The 19,627-nt window shown below is 34.3% G+C and overlaps 1 protein-coding gene across 1 annotated transcript; it reads right to left on the bottom strand.

Annotated features, from left to right (window-relative positions):
* Positions 1 to 14,123: 14,123 nt before the first annotated feature.
* On the bottom strand, positions 14,124 to 17,657 carry LOC121417567. The gene is made up of 4 exons (XM_041611306.1): positions 16,957 to 17,657; positions 15,778 to 16,064; positions 15,265 to 15,418; positions 14,124 to 14,423 (listed from the first exon to the last, which is right to left on the bottom strand). The coding sequence occupies exons 1-4, from the start codon at positions 17,548 to 17,550 to the stop codon at positions 14,322 to 14,324; spliced, it is 1,137 nt and encodes a 378-aa protein (XP_041467240.1). The 5' UTR covers positions 17,551 to 17,657; the 3' UTR covers positions 14,124 to 14,321.
* Between the last annotated feature and the right edge of the window lie 1,970 nt (positions 17,658 to 19,627).

Here is a 19,627-nt window from a genome sequence, read left to right as displayed (position 1 = left end):
AGCTGACAAAATATAACTTAATATAGTTTGATTAACAATCCATATGACATGCACCAGTGCACTTTCTGGTGGGGTTTACTCACGTTTAAGCACCACTGTATATTTAATCGCATGAGTTGTAAATTAGAAAATTCATTTCAGTTTATTTAAAATGTTTAAGAGGAAAGTTTTTGAGTAGCTGTGGCCATTCCGCTGCGCATGCGCAGCGGAATGGAGTGAACGCGCCATTTTTGAGCTCTCGCCACCTTGTTATGTTTCACCATTATTTTCTATTTGGAACCACTAAATGCGGTGAATGAACTTATTCTACTTGAAACTGACTGTGCTTGGGAATCATTGACCTTAGAAAACATTTTCTACCTCATGAAGAAAACCTATGATTTGAGAAGCAAAATGCCGGGACCAGCCCAACGTAATGCGAACGCTACACAAAGCCAACGCCCTAAATCGCCAGTTACTAATACGAGTGTTACAGTGCCACGTATGCAGTCTGAAGACTCGCCATCGATTCAACCTACACTTGCAGACCTCCAAAAATCACTGAGTGAGTTTTCTGGCAAGGTTTGCACCAAATTGGATGAGATTCACACAGATATTACGTGCATGAAAAAGAAAATGGCAGATTTGGAGGCAGCAGTGGCTGACAACGCGGCTCGAGTCTTAGACATCGAAAAGGGTAAGCTTCCTGAAATGGGATCAAAGCTGCAGAAAGAGATCGATCTACTGAACGAGAAGTTATTGCTTTCGGAAATCTACCACAGGAAGGCAAACCTTCTTTTTTATGGCATAGAAAAAAGGCCTAATGAAAATGTAGAAAGGGCTCTACGTGAAGCTTTTAAAGCCATTGGCTTAAGTGGAGAAGAAGCTGAATCAATTGCTCTCAACAATGCTCATCGTCTACCCAACAGGAATGTAACCAATAATGCTCCACAGCCAATAATTGCTAAATTCATCTACATGGCTCAGAGAAATCGATTGTTGTCTGCTTTCGAGGGAAGAACCGTCAACCGCCGAGGAAATGATCAGGTAATCGCCAGGCCTAATCCACGGATCACCGTACGAACAGACCTACCACCGGCACTCAAAGCACAACGAAGCATCCTAGCGACCAAAGCATACAACGAAGCATCCTAGCGACCAAAGCATACAACCTGCGGAAAGAGAACAACTTATCTACTAAGATAGTGGTTACTGGCACCAAAGTCGCACTCCTCACGAAAGAAAAGAACTCCACAGCTGAATGGAAGGCCTACAAAGAATAACTTGGTGAGTTTAAAGTCATCATTAACTAACTATCTCGACGTATTGACTCATCACTATTTTGCCTTCCTTGGCTTCTTGCACCAGCTCCATTATATTGTTTTTAATCGCTCACCAATGCTATTATAAATTTATATCGATATAAAATATGTGTTAAGGGAAAAGTACCATCCTACCTGTTGTGATATTGCAATGTGTGCTTTTCGATTGATGGTGAAGTTCTTATTCTTTTTTACGGAATAGTCTATGTATTTTCATACACCAAAAAATAAATAACAGGAAAAATCCAAATGTGTACCTGTACATAATGTGGATATTTGGTTTTGACCTATAGGCTAAAGTAAGTTGAATACTTCCAATCGATTACTCCCAATTTCCATCAAAATAGTGATATATAAAAAAGTACAAACTTACTTTTTTGTAATGATGCCACATGGTGAATTTCTCAACCCTTTTGTATTGAAAGGACAACATGTTTCATTTATTAAACTACAAAGTAATTCAAAATATGTAAAGGCTAAACAAATTGAATACTTACAATCGATTGCTGGAATTCCCCCCCTGAGAATGTAACTTTCATGATTAATGGCTTGCTATTCGAATACCAGCAGTCGATTGCTAAAGTCAATTGAACTTGTACAATCGATTACAGGTCCTTTATTTTGTTATGTATCTTACCAAGCTACACTCATGAAGCACCATCAGACAAGTATAATCAAGACTGACTAAAATTTCAGCAATTAGTGTATTGGTTACAATGCTCATCAATTCCGTTAAAAACTTACCTCAATGGATTTATATATGTAAAGGAAAATTGATCATTTTCTGTATGCGATTTGACTTATTGTGAATCAAATCTATCATAAATTTATATCAACATAGAATATGTGTTGAGGTAAAAGTACCAACTTACCTGTTGTGATGTTGCCGTGTGTGCCTTTCAAATGATGGTTAATTTCTCAATCTTTTTTACGAAATGGTCTATATGTTTTCATACACCAAAAGAAAAAGAAATGATCCAGAATGTGTGCCTGTACATGTTTTGGATTGTTTTTGTTTTAGCCTGTTTGCCGAAGTAAGTTGAATACTTCCAATCGATTACTAGCACCTGTAAATTTACATCAATATAGTGATAAAAAAGTACCAACTTACTTTTTGTAATGTTGCCATGTGTGAGTTTCGACTTATGGTGAATTTCTCAACCCTTTTGTATTGAATGGACAACACTTTTTTTCATTTATTAAACTACTTAATGATTCAAAACAGCAAAGGCTAAACAAATCGAATATTTACAATCGATTGTTGGAACTCCTACTTGAGAAAATAACTTTCAAGATTAATGGCTTGCTATTCGATTACCGGCAATCGATTGCTGCCAAGTTCACCATTCCATACACTTATTGCATTCTAGATGGCTTGATGCCTGCTTTATTTTCGCCTTTGGTGATATTGCAATCTTCGAAGTCAATGCGTAGCAAAATTTAGTATAACAATGCAGGTAAAGTCAATTGAACTTGTACAATCGATTACAGGTAATTACTTTGTTTTGTCAAGATATGTAAAGGCTAAACAAATCGATTACTTACAATCGATTGCTGAAACTTCCACTTGAAAAATAACCTTCAAGATTAATGACTTGCTATTTGATTACCGGCAATCGATTGCTGCCAAGTTCACCATTCCATACACTTTTTGCATTCTAGATGGCTTGATGCCTTCTTTATTTTCGCCTTTGGCGATCTTGCAATTTTAGACGTCAATGCGTAGTAAAATCTAACATTACAATGCAGGTAGACTCGGTTGAACTTGTACAATCGATTATAGGTCGTTTCATTATTTTGCTTCTAATAATGGATACTAAATATAAGTGACGACATTTTCTAATGAGTTGTGTTATATTAATCAATCCGCTTTATTATATAATCATGTTAATGCAGAATGGATTGTTCTAAAAATATATATCTTACCAAGCTACCATCATGAAGCACCATCAGACAAGTTTAATCGAGACTGACCAAAATTTCAGCATTTAGTGTATTGATTATATATTGCTCATCATTTCCGTTGAAAACATACCTCAATAAATTTATATCTGTAAAGGAAATTTGTCTTACCATGTAGGCGATTCGACTTATTTTCAATCAATTCTATTCTAAATTTATATCAATATAGAATATATGTAAAGTGAAAAGTATCAACTTACCTGTTGTGATGTTGCCATGTGTGCTTTTCGTATGATGGTGAATTTCTCAATCTTTTTTACGAAATGGTCTATATGTTTTCATACACCAAAAGAAAAAAAAATTATCCAGGATGTGTGCCTGTACATGTTTTGGATTGTTTTGGTTTTAGCCTGTTTGCCGAAGTAAGTTTAATACTTCCAATCGATTACTAGCACTTATAAATTTACCAACGAAATTTACATCAATATAGTGATAAAAAAGTACCAAGTTATTTTTGTAATGTTGCCATGTATGGGTTTCGACTTATGGTGAATTTCTCAACCATTTTGTATTGAATGGACAACATTTTTTCATTAAAGTACATAATGATTCAAAATATGTAATGACTGAAGAAATACTTACAATCGATTGCTGGAATTCACTCTTGAGAAAATAACTTTCATGATTAATGGCTTACTATTTGTTTTCCAGCAATCGATTGCTGCCAAGTTCACCATTACGTACACTCTTTGCATTCTGGACGGCTTGATGCCTGATTTATTTTTTGCCTTTTGTGATATTGCAATCATTTAAATTAATACATAACAAAATTTAACATTACAACACAGGTAAAGTCAGTCGAACTTGTGCAACCGATTACAGGTAGTTACATGTACTTTGCTTTGTTTATAATAATGGATACTAAATTTAAAAAAAATCAATGTTAAAGTGTCAGTGACCTTACTCATTATGATATTTCTGTGTACGTAATCGTTGAATGATCTATGTAGCTATACTTGTTAGGTACTGTATATAGCTAATTATTGTAATGTTGTAGGAAAAAAACAATTTGTCTAATTTATTTTCAATATACGAAAGAACCTTTAAATACTTTTTGCTGTCAATATTCTTGCATGTACATGCTCAGTGGTATTTATTTTAAATCACTTTAGTATATAACTGTCTCTGTATCCATTTTTCTCAAAGGCATTGTACTAGCCTTGCCTCGCACCACATGTTTGCTTAATTTCGTTAATTGTAATCCAACAAGAAATACTCTTTATACCTGTACTGAATTTAATCGATCTGTTACCCGCAATTTTACACTGCATGTATTCCGATTTTTACTATTCTTTTTAATTTATGTTTGGTTCTTTGACTAAGGTTTATCGATAGATTTTTATAGAATTATTTAGACAGGTTTCATTTCTTTATTCACTTTTGTGATTACAACTTTCTGTTAACGTTAAGGTGGCCAGATGCTCGCAGGTTAGGACTTCATTGACCTCCCGTATGATTTGCTATCATTGTCATCATCATCATTACCACCACCACCATCATCATCATCATCATCATCATCATCATCATCATCATCATCATCATACTGTTCCGGCACAGAAAATTTACATACAAACCAGTTATCATATCTTCGATCTTAAAATCTTGGTAATATCGTTTTTTCTTCACGAGTAATGACATAGACATTTTTTCTATTTTCAATACAAACAATGCATCATGTAATAACTATTACTCAACTGAAGATTTTACTTCTAAATTTAGAGACACAGAACACAAATTCAGTTTGCTTCACGTTAATGCCAGAAGTTTGAACAAAAACTTTGAATCATTGGAATCATTACTCTTTACTCTAAATAATTTCAAATTTTCCATTATCGGTGTCACGGAAACATGGCTTCATAATAATTCACCTAACATATTCAACTTGCAAAACTATAATCTTATAAGGCGAGATCGTGAAGATCAAAGAGGAGGTGGTGTAGCATTTTACATCAATGAACATTTCCAGTTTAAAATAAGAAAAGAAATATCATTAAAACAAAGTGAAACTCTATTCTTAGAAATCATGAAGCCGAAAGGCAAAAATATAATTATTGGATTAGTTTACAGACCCCCTCATGGCAATGCAAATTTATTTTGCGAAGAGCTTGAAATATGCCTTCATATCATAACAAAAGAAGATAAACAAATATATCTAATGGGTGATTTTAACATTGACCTGTTATCCCAAAATAATGACAAAGATTTATTCCTACACACTATGCATTCATTTGGTTATTATCCCCACATAGATCAACCGACCAGAATTGATAGCCATTCATCAACACTTATCGAGAACATATTTTCAAACATACTAAACAGAGATACTTCCAGCGGACTAATAATATCTGATATAGCTGATCATTTACCGGTTTTCTTTCTTATTATGTGATAATGATATTTCAAAAGAAAATTCACCTAAATCTACAATGTATAGTAAAGAATCCCCAATAAATATTGAATCGTTTAAAAGTGATCTTGCGATTGAGGAATGGTTAGATGTATTTAATGAGTCAAATTCAGATATTGCTTACACAAATTTTAACCAAAAATTGCAGAAATATTACGATAAAAATTTTCCTCTATCACCTATCAAAAAAAGAAAAGCAAAAATGCCATGGATTACTAAAGCTATTCTACGATCCATACATACCAGAAATAAACTATACAAGACATTTTTAAAGAACCCTTCTATTCAAAACAAAAATAAATATAAAACTTATAGAAATAGACTAACCAATATAATTCGGGCTTCTCGCAAATTGTTTTATTCCGAGAAACTTAACAAAGTTAAATCAAACATGAAAGCCACATGGGAGATCATCAATGATTTGATTGGCAAGAAACCCAAAGTATTACCTAAAGACAATTTCACAGTTCATGCTGCTGCAATAAATTCAGATGATGTAGTTGATACCTTTAATTCCTTTTTCGTTAACATAGGACCCTCTTTGGCAAACAACCTTGCCAGACCAAACCAAAGTTTTGCAAAATTTCTTCCCACACCCATCAATTCTTCCCTATTCTTTAACCCCACAAATGTTCAGGAAATAATTGAAATAACAAAAAATCTCAAATCCAGCAAATCAAAGGGATATGATAGAATTAGTACTTTCCTCCTTAAGCAGATCATACATTATATTGTCACTCCATTGTGTCATATTTTTAATCTGTCGATCAGCACCGGTAAATGTCCAGATTCCCTAAAAATTGCAAAGGTAAATCATGTTTTAAAAAAAGACAATCCACATGAAATAACAAATTATAGGCCTATTTCTATTCTCCCCAGCATATCCAAAATATTAGAGAAGATTATTTACAAAAGACTTTATAAGTTCCTAGAAACTTTTCAGTTTCTAAATTCAAACCAATATGGATTCAGGAAAGGGCATTCAACTGATCAGGCTTTAATACAAATATACGATAAAATTACAAATGCAATGACAAATAAAGAACACATAATAGGAGTATTCATGGACCTAAGCAAAGCATTCGACACTCTTGACCACCAGATTTTACTTAAAAAACTTGAAAATTATGGAATTCGGGGAATCACACTATCATGGTTTGAGAGTTATTTGACTAATAGGAAACAACATGTCACTCACAATAATATTTCTTCTAATTTTCAGACAATAAAATGCGGAGTTCCACAAGGATCGATCCTTGGCCCCCTACTTTTCCTTATATATATTAATGATTTGACTACTGTAACGCCTTTATTATCATTTGTATTATTTGCCGATGACACAAACATTTTTTGTTCACACACTAGCTTACAAACTTTAGTAGATACATTTAATCGTGAATTACCTAAACTATCTTTATGGTTTAAATGTAATAGGCTATCACTTAATATAGACAAAACAAACTTTATGTATTTTAAGCATACAAGTTCACATATTACTGAGTTTCCATACGACATAAGCATAGATAATATTCCACTCAAAAGGAAAAAAGAAACAAAGTTTTTAGGTGTCACAATAGATGAAAATTTAAATTGGAATGAACATATACGTTGTATAACTACTAACATCTCCAGAAACGTAGGTGTACTTTACAAAATGAAAAACATAATTCCTCATACTACACTCGTTTTACTCTACAATTCATTGATATTGCCGTATATATCGTACTGCAATATAGTTTGGGCAACGTGTGCAAAAACTAAAATTAATACAATATATTTATTACAGAAAAAAGCAATTCGAATTTGTACTAATTCGCAATATTTATCACACACAAATCCATTATTCCATAAACTAAAGACTCTAACTATTTTTGACATAAATTCATTTCAAAGCTTACTGCTTATGTTCAAATACGTAAATAACATGCTCCCACCTTCATTTCACAATTTTTATACTATGAACACATCTATCCATTCATACCCTACGCGGAACTCTTCTAATTTCCATTTAATCAACCCCAAATTGCTTATTGCGCAGAGATCCATAAGACACCATGGTCCTGATTTGTGGAACTCTCTACCAGAATCTATAAAAAGATCCACGTCCCTTTACTCATTTAAAGCAAACGTTAAATCCATGTTGATATCAGAATATTTGAAGTAAATTTCTGTGTCGTTGTGTCATTAAAGCATCATCACCATCATCATCCTCTCCATCACCTTCATCTTCACCATTTCACCGTCATCTTCATCCTTATCATCTCCATCTTCAATGCTCAAATTAGATTACTGCTGTTTTTCATAAAATGTACTGTATATCGATTCTGCTGTATTAATGTATTATATTAATCAATGAGTTTTAACCTGGGGTTGTCATTTTTTCAAGCAATCTGCTTATGATGACAATCCTTCTCCTGCAAATTGTAAATGTTAACTAATTTGGTATGAGATCAATTTTGTTTGTAATGATAATTTTAGTACATTTAGTTATGATTCATGCCAAAAAAAAATTATCAATATACTATGTTTGTTATGTTATGGAAAATGTATTCTATACGAATGATGTAATTGCAGAAGTAAACAATAAAATCAAATCAAATCAAATTTAAGCCACAAACTTTGAAAAATCATTTTATTTTATATATTTCCGTTTAACATTTAATGATATATATATCTCGGGGTTTTTTTTGTAGCCTTTCAGAAAACCTACCTGGCGTCAAAAGAATTTTAACTTCAGTAAATTATTTTATTTTCTATATCACTTTGATTCGTTTGCGCGTAATCCTTTAGGAATAGTTGGCTTTAAATCACAGTGTTTTGCCGTTTTTCAATGTGTATTTTGAGCAAGCTGATTTCGAACAATAATAGACCAGTTTGTAGTTACTTCAGGGACATTATGACCTTTCATTTCTTTCATTATGATAGGCAGATTTCAAAGCAAGATATTACATAAGCATGCCTTACATAGCAGGATGAAGAAACTGAATAGACCAGGTGACTAGAATAGCATACCAAAGAACACTTAATGAAGGTGTTTGTTGCAATCCTAATTTGAATGCATATCATAGCATGTTGCACAATGTACTTGGCAAACTGTGAAAAACCAGTCGTTCGTGGATGCATTGTTCTTGTTTTTGGAGGAAAATGAAAATCACAGTTCAAAAGAATAAATGAATAATCAAGACATCAAAGTTGGTGCTTATCCCATTAGATTTTAAACCACCGTGTTATTTTAGCACAAATGACCTTCCTCTGATCATGCGCAGAATCTTTTGATCATGCGCAGAAAGGAACTACGAACTGGCTTATTGCAAAGATACTACAAGGGAATGATCGGACACTTGGGCGATTTTTTGAAACGCTCGATAAATGCTTGTGGGGAAGGGCGCCCAACAGCGGTGAGTAAGTAAACCTTCGCATATCGGCACGCGACTGTGTAGAAAACATATGGGGAAAATGGGAGAGTGGAGTTTGGAGAGGGCTCAAGAGTGGCTCGTGAAAATGTTTCAATATCCAAGAACCATCTAAAATATACTCATCTCAAATATAAGGGGGAGAAATTTGAAGAAATTTTTTTTTGAAATGTAAAAATAGTCTATCCCTTCAACCCTTCACCATTTCTCTCATATGTTTCGTACACAACTATATCGCGATACGCAAAGGTAAAAAAAGGTCGTTACTTACTCAACGCTGTGGGGCGCTCTTCCCAAGCGTTTCATTACGCGGTCTCTGCTGTCCGATCTCCCCCTTGTAGTATCTTTGCTTATTGGGAGCAATTGTTCACACACTTTGAGCACGAGTATTGTATTTGGAAACCCAATTCGGTCATCATTTCACAAAAATATATGCGATCAATCGTAAGTGGTAATGGCAAATCAAGATCATGGTTGAATGTACATAATTTTTCATAATAATCACAATGAACCGACCAGAATCAATATTTACAAGGAACAATTGATCGTAAATTTGTGTTAGCGGCCACTGATCGTAGATGTTGTACATTGGACTCTATTGTTAAATCACTTCTTTATCATGTTTATGGCTGAACGCAGCCATACATGTACATTAAATATCGTTTGCTTTGTTCCATAATATCTGAAATCTTTTGAACGTTTGTGAAAAATAAAACTACACTGATCGGCTTTTTTTGTCTGAGGTATCTGTTATCTATGGTATATGTTTATGAAACCAATCAATTTCCCAACAACATACCGCAACCTCAAGTGATTTATCGTACGATTGATTTAATTCATTAAGTTAAAAGAAACTACTATTGGTTAATGATGATACATAGAGAGAGAGAGAGAGAGGGGTGCACTGTTATGATCATTCATATCACAGTTTATATGGCGAAAAATGAGAGAAAGAGAGAGAGTGTGAATAAGTGAAAGAAGGATGACTAGAGTGGAGAGGTGTGTGTGTGTGTGTGAGTGGATGTGTGGGTGTGTGAGAAAAGAATGGGAGTCCAAAAGAGAGAGATAGATGTAGATGGAGGACAGAGATACAAGGAGGGGGAGGGGAGAATGTTACTAGAGTATAGATAGAAGATGTGTGAGTGAGTGTGTTTGTATGAGCATGCGAGGGTATGTGTGTGTGTGTGTGGGAGAAAGAGAGAGAGGAAAGATGGATGGAGTTTACAAGAGAGATAGATGTAGATGAAGGACAGAGATGCAGAAGGGGAATGTTACTAGAGTGGAGAGAGAAGATGTGTGGGTGTGTGCAAATCGGGCGGGATTGGAATCGAGAGAAGTAATTACTAAAAAAAATTGGTATTAAAAATGCAAAAGTTATTACACTAGCTAATTTTAAAGGGAAACTCTTTGAGTGACTCCCGAAATTTAAACTTTATTTCTACTTTCTTTTCCTTTAAACCTCTCGCTGAATTTCTTCTACATTTCAAACAACCATTTTATAAGTGTAAAGATTGCTGTATATGATTTATGGTGGAAGGAATTTAGTATATTGAAAGTAAGTGCATATTTTCATATTTCTTTATGCAATGGTGTAAATTATTAATGCTACTTGTGTGAATATGTTAGTTGTTGTGACAAATAAATACCACAAAGCTTCTACGGGTTGAACTACATGTAGCCTATTATGAAAAGGTAATTGCTATCAGACAAGAAGGGGGTAGAAAAGACAATATCAAGACGACACAATACAGGCTCGCTTGTGATTATGACACTTTTATTGACAACTCAAGGAAAGTAAAGGTGTCATGTGCGGGGTGTTTTATATAGACATGTACGATATGCATCTGATACATCGAAGTCCAAATACCAAAAAGTTTCAAGTATTCCATTAAAATTGGAAATGAAATTTCCGTTTTCATGCGAAAGGGACTGAATCGTCTTTTGCTTCTTCATAAATCTATGTTTTCATAGATTGGAAGTTCTTCTACGATGTTTAAGAATCTTAGGTAACAAAAATTACAGTTAAAAAGATCCTGAAAATGCAATATATTTTATAAGATTTTATAAGTATATTGAATTGAGTCCGATGTTTTACATGAAAAGTCCCGATGGGTAACAAATGAATACAAGGTATAACGTACACATGATGGTACTTCTCTCTTTCCTTACGTAGTTACATGTAGAAAATTTGCCTGATAGAGCAATAACTTGAAATTACAAAAATGATAATAATTATAGTAAATATCAAAAGCTCGTATCAAATTGAATATATCTAGGGGAATTTGTTATTGTCATTTCTGGTACCTTTTTGATGGCTCTTAAGCGTAAGGCCTCCTGAATGGAAACAATGTTTTTTTTAATAAAAACGTTGTCTTCAAATAGACAGACCAAATAGACCTCGCCAGCTTCTTGAAGGTGCATCACCTACCCTGGAAATCTGGAAGCGATGCTCTAATTTGAAGTTCTGGGATATCGCCCTCACTTGCCGCTGGAAAGGAAGTTTGCAATAGATTTGATTTGTGAAAAATGAGCAAAAGTGGGATTAGTCCATTTTTGCATGTTAACTCTTCATATCTTGACTTCATAAATCTTAAAGTACGATATGATTGACAAAGAAACACGTAGTGTCGTGACTGGATATGCTGGATATGCTCTTCTGAGTTTTCGTTGCGTTAATATTTTATCTTGCAGATCGAATTGGTATTTGAAATGAAAAGATCTTTTTGAAGAAACAATAGAGTACGTTGCTCGATACTGATCTATTTAATCGGTCAGATACATGTTCACCAACTGATTATTTTGACCGGTTCCATGACATTTACTCCGACGATAATTACTCCGCTGTGAATAATACACACTAATGGAATTACCAACTTAAACCCTGGATATAACACTGTACCCTATCATAAACCTTAGTCTAAACCTAACATAAAACACATTGCAACACTAAACCTAAGACAAAATAAAGCCAAGAGAAATTGTCGCAAGAGTTATCCGAATCAGGTGTAATTGATAAGTCAAAATAAATACTTACATCAGTACATGTAAGATTCGTGTGATTTATATATATAAGAATACAATCGATACACGGCAAATCGCACAATGTAATTGGGTCTTTGCTGAGTTCTAAGAATATTCTTGATTTTCTCATGATCGTAAGTTTCTAACAGTCTTCACTGTACTTACACCCGGCCCCCATCTGAATGAACACATGAAAACGTTCATGAATATATTATGTATATATTATCACCGACATGTCTAAGCTTTTCAAAATGAAAATATATTCAAGACTTAAAAGAAATTATAAACATTTTCAAAAAGTCCATTTATGTCGATATTCATTAAATTTCCTGACGAATTTAAACAAATGGATAATCAGCATTTTCAGTGCTTAAAGGGATGTTCAGGGCTAAAGATATTTATATCTCATTATAGTCTGATTATACAATTCACAGAGCAGAATGCTGAAAATATGATCAAAATCGGATAACAAATAATGAAGTTATTGAATTCTAAAGATTTTCATTATTATGGTGAAACCGTTCTAGGCATGTCTTTATGACTATTCATTAGGTAGGCTGATGATGTCATATCCACACTTGTTTTTTTTTTCATTATATGAAATTAGGTTTATTCTAAATGTTTTAACAAAAAATCTTAAACAATCGGATTGACAATTGATTTCATTTATATACATTTATTTAAAAAATGAAACAATTACATGATTGTTTAATCAATGATATTTTAATTAATGTACTGAACACTGAACTGGATAAATTGGTACAATGGATTAGGGCTAAAAAATTGTCAATTAATGTTAAAAAACGAAATGCATGCTTTTTAGCAATTCTTTAGAACAATTGCCATTTAATATCAAATTAGACAATGTAGAAATTGAAGTTGTTACTACAACAAAATTTTTAGGCCTCATAATAGACAACAAATTATCTTGGAAATCGCATATTGACTCTATATGTCGTACAATTTCACGCAATATTGGTGTTATCAACAAAGTTAAGTTTTTTCTTCCAACTTCCGCCCTAAAAATGCTTTATTCAACATCAATTTTACCATATCTAAATTATGGAGCAATTGTTTTGGGAAACCTAGATAGAATATTGCTTTTACAAAAGAAGGCATTGCGTGTTATTTTCAACTTGTCCTGGAGATCTCACACAGATGAGTTGTTTTTAAACAATAACATTCTAAGAATAAAAACACTGTACCAATATAATTTAGGTCAATTCATGTATCAGTTAAACAATAATATGTTACCACCCATATTTAATTCTTCATTTAACAAAAACAAAACCCTTCACAAATATCCCACACGTCAATCCAATGAATTTCATTTACCACTACCCCTGACCATCCTTGCAAAATCAATTTTTACTTTTGAAAGCCCTAGACTCTGGGGAACTATTAATAGTAACATCAACGAATCTCCTAGCCTTAATTCTTTCAAATATAAGTTTAAAAAATTTCTTCAAGATAACCATTTAATTTAACTCTTCATCGCTCAAACTCTTGTATTTTTTTAATCAAACATGTTTATCATGTCACGTACATTTTTACATCTCTTTCGTTTCCCTGTTGATCGGCGAGGTCCGTCTGTAAGTGCTGGGGCTGGATTCTGGAAACCTTTAATCTCTCTTTTTCTTATTTCCTTTTCTATTTTTATTTCCCATTTGTCCTTTTAATTCAACTGGTTATGCTCAAGTTGTTATTTTATTTTTTATATGCTAAACAACTGCAAGAATATTTATTAGGAGGCTGCACTCTACAAGCTCTGCTTTTTATCAGCTTTCTCCATTTCCAACCTGATTTGTAATAATCTTGAATATAATTTTTTGTACAGGAATATTAGAAATATGTTTTGTTATTAATATATGTCAACATGTACAGAAGAAACTGTAATTGTTGAAAATGGAAAAAAACGAATGAAATGAAAAGAAATGATTTAATGTAATAACATACGAAAATTTAAAGTGGGGATATGACATAACCAGCCCAACTAATGAATATTCATGAAGACATGCCTAGAATTGTTTCACCGGAATAATGCAAATCTCTAGAATTGAATAATTTATTTAGATATAAATACTTTCGGCCCGAAGCATCCCTTTAAAACGACATTCAAAGGGCCATTGTCATGTAGATTCAGAATGTATATGTATGACTAACCAATTATTTGCTTTTTCAGTTTGCTTCCCAGGGCCATGGTCTATAAAACTCTATTTAAAGGTTTATCTGGTATCTGATGTATCGCTTTTGTTGGGCTCTAAGCATGTCTTTGAGTTTCTTATAATCGTCTTCACTATATTGACGTCCTGCCTTCATCTGTGGAAAGAAAACATAAACAATTTTACGATTACATTAGATATGAAAATTAAAATATAATATATAAAATTTCAAATTTTATACTTTTACAAATTTATGAACATTGTCAAAAATTCCATTTATGTCTACATTAACTACGGTATTACGGCCATTCCACGTAGATTCAGAAACTATATGGGGCTGGACATTCATTTCTTGTTCTTTTTTTTTTGTTCTTTTTTTCAGTTCATTAAATAGGTATAATTATAACAATCTGGCGTATGCGAAACATGTAAACATTTCTAGATCAGTGTTTTACTATTTTTCGATGAATTATCCGTTTATCACGGGTATGTTAGTCCGGGGGTGTGCCACCTTGGTATGGGGAGGGTGGCGGGGATTCGACCTAATTTTTATGTCATTGTGTCAAATCAATTAAAAGATATCTAAATGTCTCTTTTTCAAACTATCTTTAGTTCTTCTATTTTTATCGTCTTTAACTATTTGAAAAAATACCCTCGTGCGAGGGAAATATTGACATCGTCTTTATTTTTTCTATGTTAAAATCATAATAGTATTTAATAGCTGTCACCCAAAGTCATGAGGAGCGATTTTGGTCCTGGAGATAGGGGACCCTCTTTATTGGATGTGTAAATTTCTCATTTCAAATAGGAGAAACACCCCCCCCCCCCGCGCGCCCTCCTTCAATTGCTGCCCATGCTCACATTATCTTATTATCTAAACTCACAAAATTATGTTGACAATGTGAAAACAATTCAACCGACGAAATTTTATGCAAAAACATATTGTAGTATGTGCTGTTTGCAAAATGTGTGTGCAAGAGGTGAATTATCGTTCTTACCTTTTTGACTGCACCAAACTGACGATATATAAGATCTAACGCAGAGGGCGCTGTTTCTCTGACCTTTTGCTCCTCTTTAGTTATCTCGTAGTACGTCTTGGGTGATGTAAAACTTTTTTGTTTGATAGAAGGAAGCTTAGTGAGTTCCGATGATCTGCAAGAAATTAATAGCATCAAAATCAGTACCAGACTCGGAGTGTATTATATGAAAGCAATTGAATTATTTTTTATATACAAACCAAGTTAACACTGAAATAGTAAGAGCACTGATTAGAAAAAGGATCAAGGAAAGGTAGATCCACCAAAATACGCAATCGAAGATGCCGCAAAAGAGGGAAAAGAAGCGAAAGACAAGAAGCTCCATTTTTATACATCTTGACTGCTCAGGATTGCCGCACGCAGAATGTAATCTAATCATTATATAAAATAAAATAATATTTTAATCATACAGCTGTTTCACTTCCATGAAATGCTGGATATCGTTTTAAATGAATTTATAAACTGTATCTATACCTCAGCTCCGTATCGCCTTCACTCCTTGATCGTTGTCTCCCTTGTCCTCTGGTAGACTTTGTTGTTGCTTCATGATGTCGCTTCTGTCGTTCCTTTGAACTCCTCCGTTGACTTGAAGAGGATTGAATGCCTCTACGGCCTCTAGCTGGTGAAACTGACGTGTCATCTCGACCGATACCTTCCCGTTGTTCATCTAAAAATCGTGGCAGCTTTGAATTAATAGGCCTTAGTCGAGATTCTACACCCGCTGGGTGACTGCTTTCATATCTCTTGGCATCCGCAATGACCTGAATAAAACAAAAATATTCATGTCAAACTTATAATGTGTATTTTGAGCGAAGAAAAAAGGGATTCCTTTGGGATGGGGGTGTTGCAGCCACCTTACAGTTTTAATTACTGAAAATGGAAAAGCGGTATGGAGAAGCCTAGAACGTATAGGCCTACGGACAATTTATTTAATAAAAAATGACATCATCTGCAGCTTGTCTTAACCACCCTTTAAAATGTTAGGGCGCCGCCCCTAGAAACAATTGCAAAAGGAATGTTTGAAAATGTTTGAAAAACAAGTTAATCAAGCTGATAAAACTACACCTTCATCAGTCTAAACAATATTAAAATCGCCTCATAAAAGACAAACATTGTAAATATATTTAGATTCAATTTTCCACTGTATCAAACCATGCCTACTGGATGATATTGAATGCAAACCCAACAATAATAATACCAACATGCTTATATAGCGCATATCACTGCCAAATGCGTCCCTATGCGCTCCATTGGATATTATTACCCTGGTTTTAGCCCCGCAGCCTTTTACAGCGCGGTGACATTTCAAGGAATAAATTCCTGCCAGGTACCCACTTACCTCACCTGGGTCGAGTGCAGCACAACGTGGACGAATTTCTTGCTGAAGGAAATTACGCCATGGCTGGGATTCGAACCCACGACCCTCTGTTTCAAAGTCCGAAGACTAATCCACTGGGCCACAACGCTCCACGTTGTTACTAAACATGTTACTAAACATACCAATAATACTTTCTAACCCAAGTTGACATTTTCTCACCAACGTAATACTATTCATATATGATCATCAAAATTTGATAGAACATTTACGGAAAAATATATCATTGAAAGTTACTGTGGGTAAACATTGTGGCATAACATGATTTATTTCTTTACCTTAACAAGAAACTTTTTGATTTCGCTGCTAACTGAAACATAGGTTTCATATGCAATTTGAAGTAAATCCTCTTGGTCCAGAGCGCTGCAGGAATCTGAAGACATACGGGTACTCGAACACCTTTTGATCTTTGTTGAAGATGTTCTGACATCATTCCTCAACTGAACTTCGCCTTCCTCTGTGACGTCACCTATATGTTCCTTGTCAGTACTTTCAAATCCACTCTCCTCGAATACATCCCTTGCGTACTCGTCAGACAGTTCTGAATAATAATCGCGTTCCTTTTCTTTAATATCGTTGTAATATTGTGGTATACGAGAAGAAGCATTAACCCTAGCTAGTTCTGACTCTTGTTCGACACTTTGTTTCGAAGAAGTTGCTGTCTCTTTTGCATTATGGATCCGCTCTGTAACAAACACTTTTCGTTCACTCTCTGTTCCTTCTTTACCATGTTCCAATGTTATCTTTACACTCTCTCTTCCAGGCGACTTCCGACTCGATCCTGACACCAATATACCTTCTGCACCTTCCTCCATTTCAGTCATTGTAAGATTGGACCTAGAACCTAACCTTGAGGAACCCTCTTTATCCATGTTATCTTTTATATGAATTGATCCATCATCGGGTAAGATCCACTTAATCTTACTATTAGTGCCATTTTCTTCGACAGTCTTAGAGTTCTCTTCCCCTTGACCAGTGATGTTTACCACCGTGTGTCTACCATGATGATTATGTCATACAGAGAGGCTTGGCAATGCACCAGAGTCCGTTTGTTTGTGAGATGTTAATTTAGCGGAATGGCCCCGATCACCCCTGCGTGTCGAGGATCTCGATGACATGACTGCTCCACTGCTATGCGAATCCCCAAGACTGGGAAGTTGCAACTGTGAATGCCGACGCGACAGAAGAAGATGTCTTTCTCGTTTTTCTTTGAGTTTACGGTAGAGAGAACCAGGTCCTTGTGAGTTGATCGTTAGTCTTTTTTGTCCTACCGAAAGTGGCGCTCTACTTCCAGGTGCGACCTTGACGTCATTTTGCTGAAGATCATTGAGCAGTAACTTCTCAAGTATTGTCCGATAGATAGGTACCTGTAAATACATATATGTGGTTTATGAATAAACAGAAAACTCCCAAACTTGTGTAAAATTATTGAGGACGATTCACTGCCACTGCACTTTGAATTGGCTAATGTTTTTTTTTCTTTTTTTTTCATTTGAAAAGAATTTGCTAAGCCAACAAGACTTCCACAAAGAGCTTTTTGGCAATCTTATTTCTACATTAAGTTCTTACATGATTTCAAGGTAAGGAGAATAAAAAGTAAATACTACAGACCTACATCATTTTAGCATCTGTTTGTAATAGATGTTAGATATGACAATCCATATCTATATACAGATGAAGAGACTATGGAATATTCTTAAAAACTAACCGACTATCTAACATGGCTCTTACGATGTTTTCATGCTCTTTTTTAATGTTTGAGTTTCATTGAACAAAATACAAGAAAAACAAATCAATGCAAGTACGTGGTCATTACTTCCAAAATCGAACCTCGGTGTATCTCAGCAATTGTTAATCCATACCTTTATTAATATCGGTAGAACCATCTTTTGATGGCCCAATTGGATTTAACGTGGGATAATGTGGTTATAGATGGGTCCATCGTCTGTGTCATTGATATCCCAGATTTCCATCCGAACGCTTCCATCCAAAAAAAAAATCATAATTTTTCCTTGATTTTCACTTGAAATGAGCTATCACAGACTTGGATAATTTTATATCAATGTAATCAGTTTCATTCAGTTTCATACCTTTTCATTTCTAATGCGTTCCCATCTATTTTGTATCTTGAAAGCCACCATTGCTCTGATCATCTTTACAGTTTGGGATGTCTGCGCATGACGAGCTTGTGAAAGCTGCGCATTTCCATTTCATATGTGTGTACAGGTTCAATACACGTGATATTATGGGTGTGTTTACACAGGCCGCATACAGCTTCGATATCACCTAAATATAAATGAATAAAAATGATAGATAATATAAACAATGTATCCAGGGTAGCTGCTTTATAGTTCTAAAAACATGATAAAGCATTTTAGTGACCCTGGGAAGCGTGGGGTGGGGGTTAATTGCTGGGGGGGTGCTGCGTGTATAAATCTACATAGGAAGCACCCTTATGACTTCTGGAAGATGTTGTGATAAAATGGAGAAATGTAACAAAATTACCTGTATTTTGAAAAGAAACCCTTCTTTCTTCCTTTTTTTATTGTAATTTTTTCTGGATCAAATTAACCTTAATTTTGGATTGAAAAATTTGAAAAATTAAAAATCAAAGTAGCACTCCCAGTCAAAAAAAATCATTCCCGAAGCCCTGTGATAAGGTTATTATTACCTCCATGGATAATGGAAGCATGTAACAAATATGTTCTCCTAAGATCTCCTAAGCAATTTTTAGGATGGTATGAAATTACGCGACCATGATGGCCGAACCAAAATACAAGGTCTTAAAAATGTATATTGATAATACGAATGAGCAAAGTATTTCTAATTATCATATTCATAATGTTGAATACAATAAATGACGTAATGAACAAAAAGAACTGATGGCAAACTTTAATGATAACAATAGTAATAATAACAATAATAAAGTTTGGATATTCAGCATTTTCA

Source organism: Lytechinus variegatus, chromosome 6 (assembly GCF_018143015.1).
Source record: "Lytechinus variegatus isolate NC3 chromosome 6, Lvar_3.0, whole genome shotgun sequence".
In the NCBI taxonomy this organism is placed as follows: domain Eukaryota; kingdom Metazoa; phylum Echinodermata; class Echinoidea; order Temnopleuroida; family Toxopneustidae; genus Lytechinus; species Lytechinus variegatus.
Note: the sequence above shows the minus strand (reverse complement) of the source record. Positions and strands in the feature narration are given on the sequence as shown.